Source organism: Miniopterus natalensis, chromosome 4 (genome assembly GCF_054644295.1).
Source record: "Miniopterus natalensis isolate mMinNat1 chromosome 4, mMinNat1.hap1, whole genome shotgun sequence".
NCBI classification, from domain to species: Eukaryota; Metazoa; Chordata; class Mammalia; order Chiroptera; family Miniopteridae; genus Miniopterus; species Miniopterus natalensis.
The window spans coordinates 80,535,687-80,558,905 of NC_142084.1; the positions used below are offsets into that span (position 1 = coordinate 80,535,687).

At 49.7% G+C, this 23,219-nt stretch overlaps 1 protein-coding gene across 3 annotated transcripts in view; it reads right to left on the bottom strand.

Moving 5' to 3' along the window:
* Positions 1–106: 106 nt before the first annotated feature.
* The window catches only part of TNIP1 (TNFAIP3 interacting protein 1), a 28,362-nt gene continuing 5,249 nt past the window's right edge, over positions 107–23,219 (bottom strand). The window contains exons 5-17 of one of the 3 annotated variants that reach the window (XM_087816931.1): positions 21,399–21,590; positions 17,580–17,674; positions 15,667–15,787; positions 12,175–12,264; positions 10,326–10,391; positions 10,056–10,187; positions 7,586–7,714; positions 5,493–5,621; positions 4,284–4,409; positions 3,691–3,756; positions 3,037–3,228; positions 1,473–1,560; positions 107–804 (exon numbers count right to left, since the gene is read on the bottom strand). In XM_087816931.1, coding sequence (XP_087673057.1) covers positions 773–804; positions 1,473–1,560; positions 3,037–3,228; positions 3,691–3,756; positions 4,284–4,409; positions 5,493–5,621; positions 7,586–7,714; positions 10,056–10,187; positions 10,326–10,391; positions 12,175–12,264; positions 15,667–15,787; positions 17,580–17,674; positions 21,399–21,590 — 1,458 coding nt within the window. In that variant the 3' untranslated portion in view covers positions 107–772. Of the gene's footprint in view, positions 879–1,472; positions 1,561–3,036; positions 3,229–3,690; positions 3,757–4,283; positions 4,410–5,492; positions 5,622–7,585; positions 7,715–10,055; positions 10,188–10,325; positions 10,392–12,174; positions 12,265–15,666; positions 15,788–17,579; positions 17,675–21,398; positions 21,591–23,219 lie in introns of all 3 variants that reach the window. The other 2 variants (XM_016213955.2, XM_087816932.1) reach the window with 2 other exon arrangements.

Below are 23,219 nucleotides of genomic sequence, written 5' to 3' on the forward strand. Positions count from 1 at the left end.
CTCCTGGGAGACAGGGGGAACGGGGCACAGGGGGCAGGGGACCAAGAAAGCAGCACTCTGACTGACAGAGAGGGGAACATTAGCCGCGACATGAAAACACCAGGTACAGAATCTTCTACTTGGATTTATGTCCAAGATTCGTGCAAAGAGCTGCCCAGGTGCAGACAGCCACCCTATTCTGGGCTTCCAGCACCACAAGCCTTTGGCCAGGAGGGCCTGGCAGCTACAGGCTGGGGCCTCTCGGTGGATGTGGCTGCCACAGCCTTCATCCCAGGCTGAAGATGGTGTTAGCAGGGCTGCCTTGGGCAGAGGTGGAGGGCCCCACAGCAGAACATCCTGTGGTTCTCTTCTGCTCCGAGAAGCAAACCTCCTCTTCCCACAGCTCCTCACAGAGGGGAAGGGATGGGTATAGTCTAGGTCCTGCTACTACAGAGCTTGAAGCAAAAAATTAAACACATGTGAATTGAATATGATCCCCAGAGGGGCTAGAACCAATTCTGGGGAAGTTTTGAAAGAAAGGAGTCTCAGCTGCACCCCACTCTTGAGAATGACGCCCCCTGGTGTATTCCACAAACAATGGCAGGTCTTCTCTCTGCTGGGTGGCAGGATAGTGAGTCTTTTCCCATCTCACCAAAAGAAGGGCCCAGATGGAGGCCTTCTGGGCAGACATCCTTCAGTCTGTAAACAATTCAGGTTGGGGCCAGGCACAAGCTGGTGGCCCATCTCAGCTTCCTGTCTGGCTCAGACTCTGGCCACAGAGAGCATGTGGCCTCTAGTTTTTCAGAAATCTGAGGTCAGCTGGCTCTGCAAGACGAAGGTGGAGCCAAGTGGTGTAATCTGGTCTCACTGAGGCCCCTTGCGGTCATTTTTTGCAGAGTCTAAATAAACAAAAAATTTTGAGGGCTTAAAGATGAGGTGGTACAGTAGGTTTCAAAGTCTGGTGGAAACCAATACAGTAACAGTAAAAGTAACAGCTGGAGTTATTGAGTGTTACCAAGTCCCAGGCCCTGGGCGAAGTACCTTAGGTATATTCATCATTCAATCCACTCAGTTCAGCCCTATGAAGCAGACAGATAACTATCCTTTTATGGAGGAGGGAGCTGGGGCACAGAGAGGTTTTTAAAATGCCTGCCCACAAAGTCCCAGATCTAGGAAGTGTGGGAGCCTAGTCAGTCTGGCTTGATCCCAGAAGTGGGGCAGTTCAGGAAGAGGAGACAGCCCTGACCATTTGGTCACCTTCTGCCCCTCATCAGAGCAGCCTCTGGAGGCTCCACAGAACTTCCAAGACTCTGTGAGGACCATGAGAAAATGACTGAGCAGCCCAGTCCCTCCTCCTGACCACTAATTCCTCCAACCACACTCCCTCCAAGCCGCCTGAAACCTTCGTCCCGCTACCTCCTGGCAGAGCTCACTCCGTTCTGGCACAGCTGAGACCCTTCCCAAACTGCTCTGTCCTAGGGGATCATGCTTACCTGGTTCTGCAGGCCTAGCCGTGGGTGAGTCCATCTGAGAGGTCTGATTGCGCATCCCTCCACAGGGTGGCCGCCAGTTGTAGTCCGGCTGCAACAACACTGGTTCTTAGTAATCAACAACCACACTTGAGAATTACAATAGCAGCTACCACATCAAAACAGTACTAAATACATATTAATCCAGTATGCAGTTGTCCCTTGGTATCCTTGGGCATAGGTTCCAGGACCCTCACTGCCAAAGATACCAAAATCCAAGGACATTCAAGTCACTTGTATGAAATGTAGTATTTGCATATAACCTGTGTACATCATCCCATATACTTTCAGTCATCTCTGCGTTACTTATACTACACAACTCAGTGTAAATGCTAGGTAAATAGTTGTTATACTGTATCGTTTAGGAAATAATGACAAGAAAAAAAGCCTGCACACGTTCAGTACAGACAACCATTCAGTCAACAACAACGTAACATTTTTTTCTGAATGTTTTCAATCCACCCGATTGAATCCATGAATGTGGAACCAGTGGATACAGAGTCAACTGTAATCTAATCCTTACAACAATCCAGGATGCCATCCCTATTTTATAGGTAAGGACACTGAGGCACGGGGGCGGGGGGGGGGTTAAGTAACTTTAAAAAAAAAAGTTTTTAATGATTTCACAGAGAGGGAGGGAGAGAAAGAGATAGAAACATCAGTGATGAGAGAGAATCATTGATCGGCTGCCTCCTGCACGTCCCCCAACTGGGGATGGAACCCGGAACCCAGGCATGTGCTCTCACCAGGAATTGAACTGTGCCCTCCTGGTTCATAGGAGGTCAGTGGTCAACACTCAACCACTGAGCTGTGCCAGCTGGGCTAAGTAACTTTTTAAAGGTCATCCATCTAGGAAAGTGGCCAAACTAGAACCCAGGTCTCTATAATCCCAAAGACAATCTCAAGCCCAGGCTATATTCCAGTGCTTAAAGATGTGCGTAAAGAATGGTCATAGGGAGAGAAGCTGGGAGAGAGGCCAGACAGGAGGCTGTTGTCACTGTCCAGGTGAGAGTGGGATGCCTGAGGGGAGCTGGGGCAGGATGGGATAGGTGGTGGCAGCTCTTTGGAGAAATAATGGTAAGCAAGGAAAAGAGAAGAAAGCAAAAAAAAAGACCGAGAGGAGAGAGAAAAGGAAACTCAAAAAGAGGAGGGAGAGCAAAAGGGAAGGGAGAGAATGCACGCTGAGGACCGGTGGTCCCTGGCCACGTGGGGAAGTTAGAAGAAAAAGTCAGACCCAAACTCTGACACCTATGGCCTGGTTGGCTGGAGGGAGCCCTCCTTGCCGCCCAGCCCTCTTCCTCAGCCTCTTCTGTCCTACATCAGTGACCCTGAGCAGCTCCGGGCTGGAGAGTCCTGCCCTGGGACAGCAGGCCAGAGCTGGGCACTGGGCGTCTGCCCGCACCCCACAGTGCTGTTAGGAAGGAGACAGGGATGAAGTTTCTGACACCCTCACTTGACCTTGCCCTCTGGAAAGTGTCTGGGGCAGCCTGTGTGTGTGTCCTGGGGTGAAGGAGGGACACAGACTCACCAGATGGTAGAGGCGTGAGTTGGGGAGTGGAGGCGGGTGTTCCATGGCCATGGGGGGCGGGGGGTAGCGGATCTGGGACCAGTCCTCAAAGCCGTGATGTGGCACCATAGGTGGCATGGGCGGGTAGGCATAGGGGTAGGCCCCGCAGAGGTGCTCCGGGTGGGGCTCCATGTGGTAGCGCTCTGCCGAGGCCTGCAAGAAAGGCTGATGTCTGGCTCTGGCCTGTGGCAGGCTGCACCGGCCATCCCCAGTGATACCCATCTCGTCTCTCATCCTCTAGAATTTTACTTCTCTGAAAGCTGGTACATGGGCACAGAAGGCTGGCACATGGGCACAGAAGGGCTGGTACATGGGCACAGAAGGCTGATACATGGATAGAGAATGCTGTACATGGGCACAGATGGCTGGCACATGGGCATGGAATGCTGGTACATGGGTACAGAATGCTGGTACATGGGCAAAGAATATTAACAATGATGACAGCTAATGTGACCTGAGCACTTACTCTGTCCCAAATACTGTTTTAAGTGCTCTACCTGCATTACCTCATTAGTTAGTTGGACACCTGAGCACACACTGCCTCTCCCATCAGACTATAGCTCCCTGAAGAAAGTCAGCAAGGTAAGTGCTGCTTCCTCCCTCGAGCCCCCTCACCTTTGCTTTCCTCTTCTGCTGTTTGAGAGCTTCTTTCACCTTTTCTTCATCTTTGAATGCTTTTAGCTAAGAGAGGAAAGGACGGAGAGAAGACTGTTGGCCCAGGTATTTCCTGGCCAAACCTGGACCTGGGCTTAAGCAGCCCCAGGGTTGACTGACTGATGTACCAGTGTGGGCTGTCCTGCCTGGCCCAGCCCTGGGGAAGGGCCCTGTGGGGCAGAGCACAACCCATGCCAGTGGCTACAGGTAAGGCCTGCTCATTGTGGGATGTCTGAACACAGGTCAGAAGGGTTCCAGTGAGCTCACTATCTCTGTGCTTCCATATTGACATTTTTCAGTTGCATCTACAGGAGAATGAGGGGCTCAGGGCCAATCCCTGAATTTGCTCTTTAAAGGCATCCAGACTGACTGTGAAAAGTCAGCTAGAGATCAAGGGGGCAGAGGTCTCGCTGAGGACCACAGAAACTTGGTAGCAAAGCTGAAAGGATAAGCAGTGTATCCCAACATCCAGGCTCACCAGGAACCCTCCAATCCCTGCCCCCATCCACACGAGGATAGGCCAGTGGTCCCTCCCTTGGGCCAGCTCTTCTCACCTGGGCGTTCGACAGGGTGACCTGGGCCTGCAGTTTCTCCACCTGCTTCTTCAGCTCCTCCTTCTCCTCATTCATGCGCTCCCGATCGCTGCGCTCCCTCTGGAAGTCCTCCTCAAAGATCTTCACCTGGAGGAGCGAGGAGTGGAGAGGAGGGCAAGCGTGAGCGAGGAGGGGCAGCTCTGAGGGGAGGCTCAGGCCTGCTGGGGTCCAGAACCCTGGGAGTCACAGACATCAGAGCTGGTGTCATTCCATCTCAACAGCCCCTGTGGGGTGGGGAACGGATACACCTCCAGCCCCACCACTGACTTCAGACAGAGTAGTTCTGGATCCCTCTCTTTTATATTCTGGGCTTCAACATAGGGCTTCATTTAAACAAGGGATGTGTGGCTTTAAAAAAGGAGAAAAAAAAGGTCGACAGCTATCAGCCAGTCCAATCATTTCACTCTGCTTTGGACCCAGAGGCAGAGGCCACAGCCAGAGTGTGGATGAAAGATCCTCCAAGAGCAGAAGGCATGCAAAGCTCTCCCGAGGCTCGGGGTGCCGGGCAGCGAAGGGGCTGGGTTCAAATCCTTACCACAGGTAAGACGCTCATTGGTTCGAGATGACAGGAGCATCTAAAGTATGGCTTCACATAGAAACACATGGGACAGCTGTGACCTTTTCAATCCCCTTTCAAAGCCCCTGCGTCACTCGAGGAGAAAGTCTCTTTTATGCTAATATGTCTTTAATGCCTTTCTAGTACGTATTAGTTTCCCTTAAATAGGAAATGTGGACTCAAGTTCAGAGTCTTCATCAGAAAAGAGTATCCGTCTCAAGTCTAATAACACAGTTGTGCTTTTACTGTATTTCTTGCTTACAGTTACTTTTTTATTTACAAACAGGTTTTTCTATTTATAGTAGTGATATAAAGCTCCCTTTCAATTACACTTACTGAAAGCAATTTACTTAAAATTTACTCTTAAATACTAGGTGGGTAATGGTACAGGTGGGGTAGAGATGGCTAAATCACAGAGGGGGCAGAGGAACGACCCAGTTAAGGACACACTACAGGAAAGGATAAACCTATAACCAGGCTGGGGTCCTGGCCAATGGCCAGAAAGTGGGCTACTAATTACAGCGTCCACATGACTCCAAGCCCATCCTGGGCACTCAGGAATGCTCTAGCTCCCACTGAGCACCTCCTACCTGGCCACCTCCCCTAGGGCTCACCTGCTGTTTCAGCAATTCATTCTGCGTGACCAGTTCCTGTTTTCTGAGAAGGCCCCCAGATCCTTCTGGGTTCCCAAAGGCTGTTGGAGAGGATGGCGAGGCCTGGATGCTCAGTGCTTCCTCTAGGGCCTGAGATCAGGAAGAGAGAAGATGGGCCCATCAGCAGAAGTCCTGAAAGTCAGGCCCCATTGGCAGGGCCATCTTCAGGGACTCCTTTCCTGAAAACAATAATGATAATAACCACTGCCACCAGTACTATTTAGTAAGTGCTACCTTATTTATTAACACTACACACACATCATTTCATTGAATCCTCTCCACAATCCTGGAAGAAATGGTTATCATCCCCATTTTACAGATGTGAAAACTGAGGTTCAGAGACCTGAAGTGATTTGTCCAGTCATACAGCTAGGAAGCAGCAAAGTAGAGATTCAAAGCCAGTATGTGCTGTTAACCACCAGTCTAGACTCAGGTCTTCATGAAGAAGGGAGAATTTCCCTTTCCCTGGGTCGGTGTGGTTCAAGCCCAGCACCCAGACCTGGAAGGAATATTCATCCTTTGGGAGAATCTTCAGTCTCCTGGACAATTGTCCTACACTGAGATTCTTCAGCTTCTACAACCCATTCCCACCAAGCCAACCCTTCCATCCTCAACTCTTCTGAAGTTAAATTAGACTGGATTTTCATTTCAACTTGCTCATATTTTAAAAGGTTTCCACTAACTGTTTTTCTCCTTCAACCCTGTTAACATGTTACTCAAGAACTTTGGAACACCTTTCAGGACTGGCCACCCTCATCCCCACCTGAACTTCAGCCCCTGGACAGCAGGGCCTCTGCCAGCCACATGTCAGCATTGCCCATGGTGCCTCCCTGGACAGCACAAAGATAAAGGAAACCTTCCCCAACTTGGACTGGGGCCCCCATTTGGTCTCCTTGACTCCCCAACAAACACAAGGAAACCGCTGAGCCAAGAGTCAATCCAGGATGCTGCAAGGGGAGGCTGAAGCTCCCTTTCACCCTTCTACTCCATCTGCCCCATTTTTCAAGTGGGAAGATTGAAGTCCAGGGACAGGGAGAGCCTCACATCAGTCATCCACACCCGTGTCTCTGTCCCCAGCTATGCCAGGGAAACCTGGGGGGCAGTGATCCTGCCTGGGCGACCTCTGTGACCAGCACCACGTACATACAGTATTCTGCTTGGATTTCAACCCCAAACTCCCCACCTTGGGACAAGTCATTATTTTCTCTAAGATCAAGTCCCAAGGACCCCAGACTCAGCATAATCAATGCTTTTCAAAAACCAAAACCAAACAGAAAGAAAGAGCTGGCCCAAACTCAACAACTCCTCCAGGCCTTCAGAAAAGTTTACTCTCAAAGCTCTCTCTGTCAGTATGTTCCTCTAACCTTGCACTGGAAGGTAGGCAGGGCTAGAATGAGTCTAACCAGGATTCAGATGGCAGCATGTAGGCCCAGAGGGTCCAGCCACTGCTACTTGCCTTGGCTCAGAGGAGAGGGTTTCTGCTTTACCTAGCCCACCCTAGGTGCCTTGTCTCCTTGGATCCCATTTCACAAGGGTGGGAACCCTTGGGCCTGTGCTCATTCACTCCTGTCAGCAAGTATTCCCTGAACACATGCTTGGTGCCAGGCACTGTGCCAGGCGCTGGGGGTACATGCCCCACCACTGCATGAGGAGACAGGATGTTAAATAAGTAATCACAAGAAAATGCACGAAGGGGTGTGAAAGAAGTCGCTGGTACTCTAGGTATATAGAACAGTGACCTAAACGAGACTAGGGGAAGGCCTCACTGAACCGCAACAATGAGCATGGTGGCACTGAGTGAGGAAACAGCACGTCCAAGGGCATGGAGGGGAAGCAAGCACAGGCTCGTTCCAGGGCTGGCCACTCAGTGTGAGAGGAGGAAAAGGCGGCGGGGGAACCTCAGGGCGGGCGGCACCGAGGCCCTCAGCACCAGCACGCTGACCCAGACTGGCCCCTCCTGAGCTGAGGGTCGGGGGCACTGGTGACGGGGTGGGTGTTGCAGCTGGGCTCAGGGAAGCTCTGCTTGCCCAAGAGACTAGGGCCAAGGTACTCACCTTGTTCAGCCGCTGGATCTCCTTTTCCTGGTAATCCCGCTGCCGGGTCAGTGGGCTCAGCTGGTCCTGCAGGTGCTTGACCTTCTGGCGCAGGTCCTTGGCCTCTGCTGATAGCTGCTCCTTGTCGGTCTGCAGGGAGCACAGGGCTGGTAAGCAGGAAGCCCCCCCAGGAGGCTGGGACTCCCTGCGCTGCCTGCCCCACCTCACGCAGGCATGCCTCCTCTCTTGTTCTCACTAAGCAGCCCTCCCGGGCTCACACACAATGCACCATGCGAGGCACCTGGGGTCAGGGCAGTAATGCCCATGTGGTCTTGTCCTCAAAGAGGTGTTTGGTTGAGTGAAAGACCCTGGGTTCTCTACCAGCTCCTCTACCAGCAAGCTGAGACCTGGGGCACTGTCACAGCCCTCTCTGGTCTAAGCTTACCTATCTGCTCTAGGTAAGGAATTCTTTTGTTGTTGTTGTTAATCCTCACCTGAGGATATTGTTTTCCACTGATTTTTAGAGAGAGTAGAAGGGGAGGGGGAAGAGACAAACATCGATGTGAGAGAGACACATTGATTGGTTGCCTCTTGCAGCACCCTGACCGGAGCCAGGGATCAAACCTGCAACCTAGGCACGTGGCCTTGACTGGGAATCAAATCTGAGACCTTTTGGTGCGTGGGCCGATGTTCTAATCACTGAGTCACACTGGCCAGGGCAAGGAGTTCTTAACGTGAGTCACACATGGGCTCCAGGAGATCCGTGAGGCCCAAAACTGAATGCAAAATTTTGTCTGTGCAATTTTCTAGGAAGAAAAGCCAGAGTTTCTGCCAGATTTGCATAGGGATCTTCTGTGACACACAGAAAGTAAGAAACCACCAGTCTCTGAACTTAGAGGAGAGATGACACTCAAATAAATAAATGCAGCAGAAGGCAGAAAGTGTTCCTCCACAGAGAAACAGGAATGTGAGATTAAGAGAGAGAGCACTACAGCTAAGAAAGCAGGGAAGGCTTCAAGGTGGAAGCACGGCTCCCACACCCACAATGGAGCAGTCACAGCTTCTTCACTGCAGAGGGCCCAGCTGGGTTGGCCCTTACAGAGCATAAAGTCCTAGCACCTTTATATGATGGGAAATGACTGTGCAGAGAGGGGAGGTGACTTCTCCCAGGCTACACAGTGAGCTAGGGCTAGAGCTCAGGTCTCTCAATTCCAGAGCTCTCTCTACCCTGAAAGTCACAGAAAGTGTTTAAAATTGGGGTGGGCAGCCAGAGATTGCTGAGGGCAGCCGTGGTTAGCACTGGTGGGAGCTGTTCTGGACTCCTGCTAAAGAGGCTCCAGGATTAGCATGGCTTCTACTGCCATGTGTCCTTATCTACAGGGCCACCCTTTGTCTTGAAACATCCCATCTTCCCCCAGCTGAGAGGGAGGTGCTGTCAGATCCAGGGACTTGTCCACCTATTGTGATGTGAGCCAAGGGAAGGGCCAAAAGACCCAGGGATCTGGCTGATAGTCACAAGATGTGACTGCACTCAAGAGAAAAGGCAGGCAGTGTCCTCCCTAATGCTCATCTTCAAGGGAAGGCGCCATCACTGAGACAGGATGACAGCTCAGATAAGGCCCCTGGGTGTTACATGCTGATGAGAGGGAACTCTGAAATGCAATATGTGTTGAATATGTCCACTTTGAAGCTAAGCAATAACAGCCTGGGCCCAGTTCCCATGAAAGGGAAGACATTGCGACATAAATAAAATCTCCCAGGAGCCTGGGGGGGTCAAACGGCCTTTCCTCTTTAGGCTGTAACAGGATCCTGAAGGGCCTTGGCTGGGATCAGTCACACACATGACAGATCAGATGCTACTTCTTCAGGGGACGTATTCCTGGCCCCACAGACTGAATCTGGTTCCTCTCTCTGCCCCCTCCCTGGTCCTAGTAACTTCTCCTGTGTGGTACTTAACACACTTCTGCTTATTTGCTTCTGTAATCAGTAATTTAGCGTCTCTTCCCCATCAAAGGTGGGACTGGACTGTTCACCTCTGAGTCTCTGCGCCCAGCACAGTGCCAAGTGTATGCTCTGCTGAGCAATGACTAGATGAGTGAATAAAGAAGCTGTGTCCCCAACCAACAGCCATCACAACTCTAAACATGCAACAGCTCCGCACCCCCATCAAGAGCACCAGAACTGGCCGGCTTCTCTCTTTTATATTCTGTGCTTCCCTAGTCCATAAGATTCTAACTGAACAAAAAGTTCTTCTGCTGGAAAATAAGAAAATATGAAAAGCAATAGTGAATCCACTCTTCCCAATTTTTAGATGGGAAACTGGGGCAAGGGGAAGGAAAGTGCTTTTGCCTATGGCCACACAACCCTTTAGCACCAGAGCCGGAGCTGGAATCCCCAGGTCTCCCAACTCCTGCCCCAGCTTGTTTACTCCACTGGGGAGGGAGAAGCAGACCTCGGAGCTGAACCAGCAGGGCCCAGCAGTCACACTTGCCTCCTCCATTTCAATCTTGGACTTGGCCAGGAGAAGCTTGCGGTCAAAGTCTCGCTGCTTCTGCTCCCGCTCAGCTTCCAGGTCAGTCACCTGCTTCTGCAGGTCTGCCAGCTTCTGGCGCAGCTCAGTGATCTGGGTTCAGAGGCAGAGAGAGGGGGTGCTTGAGCATGACCAGCCAAAGTTCAAAGCTCCTCAGCAGGACAGTGGGGATGTGCTGACAGCAGCCCAGAGCCTGGGCTCGGCCTTGCCTTCCCATAACTCCCACACTACCTTCTGCTCGTACTGCTGCTTCATGGACCGGAAATGCTGGTCCCATTGCTTGTTCACATCAAGCAGCTGTGGGGAGAGATGGGGGTTAGCGGGGGATAAGCACAGGAGGACCACAGAGCCAACTCCATGCACACCAGCTTCCCAAGGATGCGCGCAGTGTGTGCAAACGCTGGCCACAGACGCCACCTCAGTCCCTTACTTCTCAGTAACTCAACGCTCATCAAAGAGATTCCCCTTTAGCACATGTCACATTTTATCCTTGTTAGGGCAGTGAGACTAACACAAAGACACAAAAACAGTATATAAGTCTGGTGTAGAATTATGTAACACACACCCATTTAGAGGGCAGTTTGGGACTATGTATAAATTCTAAGTTCTCATTCTCTCTAACCCAATAATTCCACTCTTAAAAAAATAGCCAAAAGAAACACTTGCACATAAAAATATATTTATATCACTGATCATCTCAACAATGTTTGTATTACAAAAAAAAAAATCTAGAGGCCAACCTAGACATAGGAGATGGGTTACAGAAATTACAGAATAATCAGAACTCGAGCACCATTCAGCAAACCTAAAACACTGCCTCAGTTTAAGACGACACTGCTTATTTGTCATACTCTCAATATAACAATTCCTCAGGGACAAAAAACAACCTTACATCATTAAATAAATAAAATAATAGGAAAGGGTATCCCAATTTCAGAAACAGAATAACAAGTACTCGGAATTAAAGGAATATACTATATATAGCCTTGAAGATATAGTTTATTTTAAAGAAAAAATGGAAAAAGAAATTTGCAATGCACTATGTATATTTTTTTTCTGCTAATTTAAGAAACAGATTATACATTAGTAAGTACATAGAAAAAAAACACAAAGAATATGCAATAAATTGTTACTAACTGTGGTTATCTCTAGGAGGTGAGAGTCTCAATCTTTTTATAAGATTGAACATTGTATTAATTTTATAATCAGAAAAAAATACCCTACCGCAATGCAAACAGAAAACTAAAATAAATGTTTGTAAGCAAAAGGCTAATGGAACCTGACTTCCAAATGTGCTGGAGCCAGGGAGGCAGACAGGGTAGAGGAGGGGCTAAGAAAACAAAGAAGACCTGGAAATACTGGCCTGGGGGTGGGAGATGGGGGAGGAGCAAGCATGAGACACAAGGAAATAACCTCAACTTCTGAGGACTCTCAGCTGGTTAGAAGCAGTGCACAAGAAGACACCTTATCTCTCCTTCTATGATAGTCCCTCCCTAAACCAGCTGTGAGGTGACAGATGAACCCCACGCTCCCCATTCCTGAGGCTGAAACTCACCCAACCTTATCGCAACCTCTTTCCATCATTCAGGGTTTAGCCTTCCTAAACTACCCCTCCCCCGCCAACAATTTTAGGCTGTGCTCCAAATGCCACCTCCTCAGAGTGACCCTTGTGGGCTAGGGAACTGACTAAGAGACAAGAGTCCAGGACAGCCCTGCCTGGGTGGCTCAGTTGGTTGGAGCATCATCCTGTACACCAAAAGGTTGCAGGTTCAATTCCTGGTCAGGGCATATATCTAGGTGGTGGGTTTGATCCCCAGTTGGGGCGTGTATGGGTGGCAACCTACAGATATCTCTCTCTCACACTGATGTTTCCCTCGCTCTCCCTCCCTTCTTCTCTTTCTAAAAATCAATGAAAACATATCCTTGGGTGAAGATTAATAAAAAAAGAGTCCAGTAGGTTTCTCCAATGGGCAGATAGTTCAGTGATCACCGTGGCCACTCACCACGGTGACCAAGGACTAGCCAGAGCCAAGGGGGCCACAGAGGGCCTTTGTCCTGTGGGTTCCAGGAGGCCACCTACCTCTGTGCGCTGCTGCTCCAGGATCTTCACTTTCTTCTCAGCTGCACCCAAGGCTCCCACCTCTGGGACCTTACCTGCTGTCGCACTAGCCTGGGGAGAAACACAGAAGGACCTTTAGCAAATCCTCAAATAACAATTCTCTCATCGCTCAGAGCTCCTCTAAGGCCCCTCACCCAGACATCTGTCTCCTACCGCTCTACCCTCCTACCGAACCAGGACACTGCTATGCATCCCGGCCATGACTAAACCCCTTCTGGAAGTCCACTGAGACCATTACTGCCCCTCCCTGACCCACAGTGGCCACTTCTTTCCCAGCTCAGGCTCTATCTCTAAGGTACTGCCAACTGTTCCTCCGCCATGTCAGCCCCAAATCCTCTGGCCTGGAAGGCAAAAGATATATTTTTTAGTGTTTTATAAAATGATTATTTTTAAATGTTTTTAAGAAGATACAAAAATAAAGATGTGTATGTGTGATTAGTACATGTATACATATTTCCTAGGCTAGCTCTGTCCTCTGAAAAAGCCTAAAGCAGTGACACTCCAATAGCAATGAGCATACCTAGGGCCCAGATCTTGGTTTCTAAATACCATTCTCCAACAAAAAGGAACAGGACCCTTAGACAAGTAATTCCAGCACTGGGGCCAGGATTGAGTCTGGAGCATCTCATGGTGCCAGAAAGTAAGGAAGTGCTCAAAAATAATAATGATAATAATAATGGCATGTCAAATGGGCATAAGAGACAACTTGAAAGAGCTTCCTATGGCCAAGCTGGAACAAGGTGAACAAGAAAATAAATCTTGATAATGTTGGATTATAACCCAAAGAATAAATAAATATCCTTGAGTCCATACTGGTAGAAAAAAATAGCTGAATAACTAAATAAATGGGGAGAAGGGACAACTCTTCCTTATACAAGAATTCCAATTAGTGACTATAGAAGGAATGAGGGAAAATACAAAGTTGTCATTATAATACTACAGCTTTCATAATCACTGCAGTGTGATTCACCAATGGATACCTAAATCAGTGAGCGAACGTGTGAGGAGAAACAGGACATTTGCACAGCCTCCAAATTTCTCCTCAAAAATAAGTATTTATTAATTACAAAGAAAAATTAGTCACTTTATATGGAGACACCCCATTAGCCATGTGATCAAGGTTGACAGTAATAAGACACACTGACATCGTATACCCTTGATGTGATGCAATAAGAGCATGACGTCATTCCTGCGGTGTTCTTGCCCAAATCCATAACCTCAATCCAATCGTGAGAAAACACCCAATAAACCCAAACTGAGGGACATACTACAAAATAACTGGCCAGTATAACCCCAAAGTGTCAGACAAGGAGCCACTGGGACCCGTCACAGGTTAGAGGAGGCAAAAGAGTTGTGACAACTAAATACAATGTGGCATCTAGAATTGATCACAGTACAGATGAAGAACATGAGTGAAAAACTGGTGAAATCTGTAAAGTCTGAATTTAGTTCATACTTCATTTTCTAGTTTCGATCACTGAACTATGGTTTTATAGGACTTACAGGCTTGGGTGAGCCCTGAGAGCAGAACTTGGAAGGCTCAAGTGCCCCCTGCAGGCTAAGGTCTGTAAGCACACCACAGAACCTGGAGAAAAGGGAGCAGGCTGGGGGAGCCCTCCAGGGACCCCCACCTCCTCTGAGAAAGATGAGGTGAGCCTGACTCTAGAAGGGGTACCAGGCTTGCAGAGGGTACACTCTTAACCTCCACAAAGAAGAGAGGAATCAGACTACCTAGCTGCTGGCACCAAATCTGCCATTAAAAGCAACAGCTAACATTCACTGTTGACCACGTGCCAATCACTAAACCTACTCTATAGGTATCACATCACCGAACCCTCCAACTGCCCTCTGAGATAGGTGTTAATATCTCCATTATGCAGAGGAGGAAACTGAGGCCAGAGAGAATATATGTAACTTGTCCAAGGTGGCACCAGCTTTCAACTCCCACAGGAATCCAGGACACAGGCTTCCCCACTGCCCATACATATGCCTCCCACAGGGCCTTCCTCTGGGCAGGCAGCAAGAACATCTGGCCTTCTGGGGAGTCAACTGAGATGAGCTGGTATTAAAGGGCTTTGGAAAAGTAAAGAGGCCTGCACAGAGAATCCCGAGAACCCAGAGGAGATCAGGAGAGTCCCCAAAGCACTTCCATGAAAGGACAGACAAGGCAGACTCAGACAGAAGGGGTAAATGGAAGTGAGATGGCCACTTCTCAGCATGGCTCCCTGCCCCACCCCAGATCTGCCTGACAGCTAGTGGTGTAGGAAGCTTGATTAGTGATGACACATGGCCTCTGGAAGGTCACCCTTTCCAGCTTCCAGGGAGGGCTGGGTAATGGAGTAATAGTCCTGACCCTGCCTACCTTACAGGGGCAGAAGAGGTCCAAATAGGACAACAGATTTGTGAGTCTTGAGTAAACTCTACAGTAAGAAGTAATTAAGTTATTAGGATAATTACTATTACATAGGTGTGGGGCTTGCTGTGTAGCCATTAATCCCATTAAACGGGGAAAAAGTGTGTTAGTAAGAAGCTAAGACTCAGTGCTGGGGAGGGTGGGGCACAGGCCGGGCAAGGGAGGAGAGAGCCAGGTCCTGCTTGGAGACTGGATGTGATGGATGTGAACCAGTGCTAGAGCAGCAGTGGGAAGGGAGCAAGTGAAGTGGGCTGGCCTGGTGGCCTCCTCTCTCCTTGTCAGAGGCTCCAGGGTGCTATCACAGGAGCTTAGCAGAGTCCCCTGAGAAGCTTGCAGGGGGCTAACACCCTGATTCTGCCAGGAATATCTGAGATGTTAAATTGACGTTTAGGAGCCACCCTGTAAGAGAGACCTTGACACCTGGCCGGCGTGGCTCAGCAGTTGAGCATTGACCTAGGATCCAGGAGGTCTCGGTTAGATTCCTGGTCAGGGCACATGCCCAGGTTGTAGGCTCGATCCCTAGTAGGGGGTGTGCAGGAGGCAGGTGATCAATGACTCCTCTCATCATTGATGTTTCTATCGCTCTCTCTCCCTCTCCTTTCTCTCTCTGAAATCAATAAAGACGTATTTTTTTAAAAAAAGAGAGAGCTTGACAAACTGGGATGTTTTTAGGGAATGCGCTCACACTGAGCCAAGGACTCGAGACCACCTTCTATGAGCAATGGCTGGAGGAACTGGAGCTATGCAGCCTGGAGAAGAGAGGGTTTGTGGGGGCCACAGAGCCAGTCATGGCCTGCAGCCTGAGTGTGTTGCAGGGAATGGATGCTCCATGTGGCTGAAGACAGAACAAGCATTGAGCGGCGGAAGCTCCACGGAGGTGGATTGTCAGGCCAAGCTAAAGAAAACTATCTAACAATTAGAACCTTCGAAGAGTGGAACTGGCTGCAGCAGGAGGCAGTGAGCTCACTGCCATTGGAGGTGGCAACAGAGGGTGGGCACCGGCAATCAGGATGCTGTGGAAGGAGTTTCTGACCACATACCTGCAGCTGTCCAGTCACTCCCTTCTTGCCTGTGCCTTCCATCTTTGGCGAGCCGGGCAGCCCACAGACACCCTCTTTGTTGCTGCTCATCAACAACTTCTTGAGCTCCATGTTTTCCTCCCTGGGTCGGAGGCAAACACAGAAGTCACGTTGCTGGCCCTGGGTTAAGGAGGCTGGGGGCCTCAGACCTATTTCTCATCTGAGTTTCAGCTGACTCCTGGGCTGTAAGGCATGACTCTGAAACCTGTCCTTGGGTGGAACCAAAAGGACATCCTTAAGCTACTGTGGCAATCTGTGGGCTTCCCTAGAAGTCGCAAATCATCAATAGCAGGGTTTCCCCAACTGTTGGATGCCTGTAGTCATGGGATCTTCAGGATGCATTCAAACCTGCATTAAATAACCCTGGACCACACCCTAGTGACAAAGGTACATTCTTTCCTATTATGTTCAAACTTGCTGTGTAAAGCATGGAAAAAGTCTCAGTCTGATGTTAATACATCTTGAGCACCTTTCCAGTACTTGCCAGGCTCCCTTGTTCTAAGAGAGAGCAGGCTTCAGGCTCAGAGCCTTCAGTGGGCAATGGTACTTAGCCAGAATCAATGAACATCCTCCAATTTTCATTGCATTTATTGTTAGAGTTATCTTTTATTTATTAGAAATAATGCTGTCTTCCACTTACCCTAGTGAAAGCTTTCTTTATAATAATTTTAAGTCAAAACATCAGTAAATAATAAGGTAGATGATACAGGACATAATGAAAGCAGAGATGCAGATTCAGGTGTGACTGAAATATGGGAAATATTTATGTTCTGTTTGCCAGCTGAGTTTCCACATAATGATAGAAAAACAAAGTGGCTTTTCCAAGGTCACACAGCCGGGACTTGTACTTTTGCCTTCTAGTCCTGCGTTTTTCCCCCAGCCTGGATTTTTGGATCCATGGATGGAGTTATTATAGCTATAAAACTCTAACTGCTGCCAGCCAGTGTGGCTCAGTGGCTGAGCATCAACCCATGAATCAAGAGGTCATTGGTTCGATTCCTGGTCAGGGCACACAACCAGGTTGTGGGCTCAATCCCTAGTAGGGAGCACGCAGAAGGCAGTCAATCGGTGTTTCTCTCTCATCGATACTTCTATCTCTCTACCCCTCTCCCTCCCCCCTCAAAGAAATAAAAACATACTTTTTAGAAAAACAAAAAACTCCAATTGCTTGGAAGTAAATAAATATATGCAGATTCAAAATGGCACAGTGGCTCAGTGGTTACACATTACTCTATCTGGACCTCAATGCCTCTCGCTGGGCCTCAGCCTCCCTCTGCATGAAGAGGTAAAGGTTTAGCCCTTGTGATATCAAAGGGCCCTTCGAGTTCTGACAGTCAAGATCAGTGTTTCTCAAATGAGATCCTGAGCTAACCTACATCATAATCACAGGGCCCTTTGGAAAACACAGATGCCTAGGTCTTGCCTCAGACCCACGGACTCAGAATCTTGGCAGAGGGAGGGAGGGGTGGGAGTGTAAACTTGTATGCCTTGCCTGTCCCTCAGTGATCCTAATGCATAATTAAATCCGTGACCCAGTAGCCCAGATGAGGGAGCCCTGACTGTTCTCAGGAAAACAGAGCCGAACACACTGATGACCAGCAGGCGGCAGCACAGTCCTGAGCCCTCTCTACATCCAGCCAGCAGCTAACAGGCAAAGCTTAGGGACAAGTTCCCAAGATAGAAGTGCAATTTGTACAGACCTTCTTTTGAAGTTCTCAAGGCATTTTATAAACAGACACTCCCCAAGGTACCCAAGAAGAACCAAGCGACATCCAAAGCCTCAGAGCCCTCAGCCCAGAAATCAGCGCCATTCACCAACCCCCTCCTCCTGGCCATCCAACTCCTCACCCCTGCTCTGAGGAGCCTGGACTTACCGTAGCCTCTCAGCAGCCTGATCTCGCTGTTCCAGGCCCTTGTCCAGTTTGGCCTTTAGGGTCTCATTCTCCTTCCGAAGCTGCTCACACAGGGTCTGCAGGGCAGAGAAGTAGATGAGGGCAAGGGAAGGGGAGGGGTGCATTTCTAATGCAGGTTGATGTTGGAAGACAGGACAGGGGCTACAGCTGCCAGGTCTCTACACACTATCCCTTTGCATGGCCTGAGCCAATCCCTCCCAGCACAGCTGACGGCCAAGCCACTAAGCCCATCCAGGCTCCTTTATGCATCCTCCAGAGCCCACCATGAAGATGCCCAACCAAGAATCAGCCAAAGGGCCTTCTGGTTCTCCAAAGCAGAGAGCTCCATTCCCCCTCCTTCACTGCTGCTCCCACATCCTAGAACACTCTAGAAAGCTCTTCCCCACAGGCCTTCCCCTGATTTCTACTCCTGCTTCAAGTCAGCCAGACTTCTATATATCTCAGTGAGTTAGATCATCTCCATTATCCTCACTCAGAGCCCCCACTCTCAGTAACGTGTGACAATTAGAACTAAAGAACCATTTGTGTCCTTATTTTCTTAATATCCAATTTCTACTCCCCCTCCACTAGTCTGTGAGCAACCAGAGGGCTGGGACCCGCTCCCCATTCTCTTGTCCACTGCCAGATCCCCAGCCCCAGCTCAGCACCTAGCACAGGCTGACACTTAACTCTGTTCAAGGAACACAGGACTGAATGGCCAACTGAATGAATGAACGAACAAGTGAAGAACTGAGACCTAGGAGCCCCATGAGCTTAGTTGATTTGGAAAGAGGGCAAGGCTTCCAGTGTGGTCAACTGGCAGGTCAGGAAGACGGAGTATTTGGTCAAGACCTCACTGATCCCTCAGGTGTGGCTCAGGCTTCCTTCGCCTCTGAGACACAGTTCCCTCCCCTATAAAATGTGGGAAACGGTTCCTTGTCTGCCTCCTTTGTAGGATTGCTATGAGGACAAACAAGACCAAGAGAGGGCAAGCACCTTGTGAACTGTAAATCAGTTGATGATACCTGAGGACTTGTGTTCTGAGCACTGAGAGGTGGGGGCACGTAAGATGAACAGCCAGACTCAAGGCATCACAGATGGGAGGGGAAGAAGGTGTCGAATAGCAATGGTGACAAGCTGTGTCAGTATTAAGTACTCAATCTTTCAACAAATACTTAGTGAGCACCTAACTGCCCCAAGTACATGGCTGGGTGCTCTTCCACTCACTGCCTCATCGGAGCCCCAGTGTCCCCAAAGCTACATAATTCATGTCTATTTTAAAAGTAGAATAACACAGGTGAATTAATTTGCATGAGGTTGTACAGCTGTTAAGAACCATGAGGGGGATTAAACTCCACCTGGCAGGCCCTAACCTGATCTCTCCCCCCCAACCTCCCCCAAGCCTGATGAAAGAGCAGAGAAGGGAGATAATGGCTGTGAGCTGGACTAGGGGCAGAGACTCTGGAATTTAGCAGACATTCCACCCACCCCCTTCCATTTCCATTTCCCCCAGACTTGCTGCGATTATGTGACTAGTTCTGGCCAAGGAAAGATGAGTGGAAGTGCTAAGTGTCCGTCCTGGACCGGCCCATGCACACTCTCTGGTCTCTTTTTCCCTGTGTCTGCCTCATGTTCCAAAGGGCAAGAGATAAAGGGGCCACTAAGTTACTGTGGAGCAGAAACAAGTCCCTGCCACACGGAATGAGGGAAAAGTTTTGTTATCTTGAGGGATTTCAGTGTTGTTTGTTTCACAGGAGAGACTTGGGAAGGCATCAAAGCTTGGAACTGAGGGATGGTCAGACACGAGGGGTCTGAGGCAGAGAGAACAGAAAACTACTGTTATTGGTTCCAATGCCTAGCAGAGGCCTTGCGTCATACCTGACCTTGAAAATGTTTGTCCAGTGAACCAAGAAACAAATCAATGAATGAATGAAGAGGAACCGGATTAATGTGCCTATACCCGCAGGCGGGGAAAAGATCCAGGATGCCACGGCCCTGGGTGGGGCCTCCAGGGAACAGAACGTCCTGCTCCTGGCCACTAAGGCAAGGCAAGGACGTGCTGTCTACCCTTCTAGGCTAGAGAGTGGTTTCCTCTAAGTTTTTGGGAAAATGACCTGGGCACAAAGCAGCTAATGAAGAAAGGTCATCACGTTCCACCAAAGGGGCTAACAGAGCTCACCTCTGAGTTCGTTAGTCAGTTCACTCGCTCATACATTCGTTATTTTGTTCACCAAATGTGCATTAAGCACCTATTAAGTGTCAGTCACTGGGATACAGTGATGAATATGACAGGCAGGGTACCGCCCCTCTTGTGAGGCTTATATTCTAGCGGAAAGTGCAAGGGAAAGAACCGCAAAGTAAATAAACCACCTAATAAAATTATTATAAACTATGATAAGAGCTAAGAAGGAAACAAACAGGGGCCTGATATAAAAAATAGCCGAGGTTGACAGGACCTCCTTTTATGAGGCCCAGTATCGATCCCCATTTCAAAGCCGAAAAGTTGACACTGAAAATCATCTCACTCATGTGATGCACCGGGTTCTCCTCCCCAGTGCCCTGCTTTGACACCTCTCAGCCTTGCTGACATCTGAGAATCTCTCCCTCAGCCTGACTCTCGGGTTCCAATCACTTCTCCAGCTTTGCCTCCCAGCGTACTCCTTGAGGTAAAATGGGGATCCTGAGCTCTTCCTGAGGTCCTCTGCTCCCCACACTGTGTCTCTAGCCTGGATACCCCTCCTGCTCTTGTCAACCTAGGCTCTTCTTGAGGTCACACACGGTAGTCCTTTCCCCCATTAACTGGGCACGTGAATGTTTGCTGCCACAAATGAGCCCACAGATCAGTGACTGGTATAGTAGGGCCTGGGAGGGAGGAAGGAGACTTAAAGTAACAGCTCTGTCACTAAGAGGACAGGTGCTCAGGTCCTGAGGAGGTCCCTTAGGAGCCTCAGTTTCACCATCTGTGAATCCTTCCCTACCCTCAAACCCTCAAGGCTAAGATCCTCTGCCCAGAACGGATGTCTGGTCATCATCACATCCTAACAGTGAGCCCTTTTCGAGCACTTACTATGTTCCAGACTGTACCAGGGGCTTCATTTAATACAGCCATCCCATGAGGTAGGCACTCCCAGCACCATTTCACTGACAGGGACAGTGAAGGACACAGAGGATAAATGACTTGTCCAAGGTCATTCTGCAATAGAGTCCCTACTGGAATCAAGGACCATATGATTTCAAGGCCTGGGGCTGGCCTAGGAAGTAAATCTGGCTTCATTCCCATGGCACAAGGAGGGTTATGAAAGGAAGCCTCCTCTATTGGGGGGGCCAAGCTGGGATGGTGGTTGAGAGCATGGGCTTTGGAATATGACAGATTGAGGTTCAAATCCCAAGGGCACCATCTACCAGCTGGGTAAACTTACACAAAAATAAATAAATAACCTCTCAAGGGCTGTGTCCCCACCTATGAAGTGGGGATAATGATGGTCCTCCTGCTTTTGTCCCCTCCCTTTCCCCACCTGTCTGTGAAGAACAGGGCAGGGCTGTTGCCAACGTGCCCACACCCAAGGCCCGAGGATACCCCAACCATGAAATCTGCATTGCCGATCCCGTATTTCCTAATTTCCTTCCTCTTCCTCATGCCTTCCCACAACTTCCTTACCCTGCTCACCACCCTAAAGAAGCCCAAGGTCAGCCCCTAATGTCAACGTCATTCTCAGAAGTCCTCAGAGTACCCTCGATTCCCAAGAAGAGCTGGAGGGGGGGGAGCTGCCCACCCCAGGTGACTGTCCCGGCCAGCCTCACCTGCAGGATGGAGGTGCGCTGCTCATTCTTGTGCACCTTGGATGCCAGCCGGTTGAACTCGAGGGCCATGCGGCCCAGGTGGGTGAAGAGCTGGCTGTGGTCCGGCTCCTCGGCGCACACACTCAGGGTAGTCTCCAGGCGCTGCAGGTGCAGCATCAGGTTGCCGTCTTCGTGAGGCAGGGGGCCCAGCTCCTAGCAAGGGGGAGGGGACAAGGACCATTCTTTACCAGGGTCTGAGTAGGTGCTGCCAGCCATTCTCCCTCTGCTTCCCCATTCTTCATGACTCAGTTTCCCCCTCAGATCCCAGCTCAGCCCAGGGAAATTCTCCAGTTACGCAGGTTCCCTCTCTGGGGCTGACTCACAGGGCAGGACCCGGGACTCCCAGGCCACCCGCTGGCTTACCAGCAGTGGAGCCACTTTCCTCCCACACTCGGCCTCGCCGAGTGCCTCAGGGCGGATCACTCATGTGCTGAGCCCCAGAATCCTCATCTACCACATGTACACACACCCCTTCCCTCCATCTCACAAAGTTCTCAGGAGGGTGAATTGACAACGTGAAAGAAGCAAGCCCAGGAAAAGGGCCTCACTCTACAGTACTGCTTCTTTGGCTCAGGGAGTTTTGACCAGGGAGCCATGCAGAGATCATAATTGCCTGACTTTTATGTCTATACATATGTCTTTTGGGGAATGGCCCCAGCATTCATCAGCTCCTCAGAGGACCCAAGACTCAAAACAGGTTAAGAATCATAGCTCTAGATATTTAAAGAATCCCAATCCAGTAGAGTACATAAGAAAGGAAGCATACTGTGGGCAAGACAGTCCAATTTCAATAATCAAACTCTCTCTCTCCATCTCTCCTGTGCCTACAACATTCCTTCCAAAGACAGTGCCTTAGTTACGCCAACACTGTGCCCGAGGATCAATAGTGGCACCTTATGGCTGCTACCCTGCCAGGCATCTGAGACCCCACCTTCCCCTAGCTGAACCCCTACACCTCCTTGAGCTCCATTCCCACAGTGTCCCCTCTGCTCATTGTTCCTGGCCCTGCCTACAATTTCAGCTCCTCTAACAGGCCTCCCCTAAACATTTATGAAAGTCTCAGGACATCAGAGCTATGGGGAGCCTCGGGGTTCAAGCTGGGGAACTAAGGTAGGGGGAGCAGGAACTTGCCCAGAGTCGCCCAGCGGGCCAGTGGCAGAGCCAGGACTGGAACTTAGGCTTCCTGATGTTCAGTGAGTGCCCATGTAATACTGTTATACCTTATTCTAACAGGAGATAATGCTGTTTCTTCAACTCTGCATTCATCACACACACCCCTGCCCCGACTGCCTCTCTTCACAAAGGATTTGAGGTGGCGAATGCTCATCTACTTAAGGGCCATGAATTGCTTCCATCCTCTGATTTCTCCAACTAGCCTACCAGCTCCCAGAGGGCAGGGAGGCATCTTGTCTTTGCTCAGCACAGACTAGGCACATGGTGGAGCTAAGGAGGAACTTATAAATGATATGAAGTTACTGGTTCAAGGTCATAAGGCAAATACTTTCTGAGCTGGGGGTTCAGAGCCCTCAGGGACAGAACAGGACAAGGGGACAGAAATTCCCAGGAGACAAAACACGGCACCTTTCTAATACTCAGCCTGCAAAAAATGGTAAATTGCCTGCCACAAGCTGCTCTATTCCACCCAGGCAGAAGCCCACCAGCCCAGAGGCTGAGTCAGAGTGTGTGGAGGTGCCCGGCACTCAGCGGAGACCAGCAGGCTGATGATGTGCCCAGGCTTTCACAATGAGCAGGTCCCTGTGTGACCCAAGTAGGGGAAGTCAC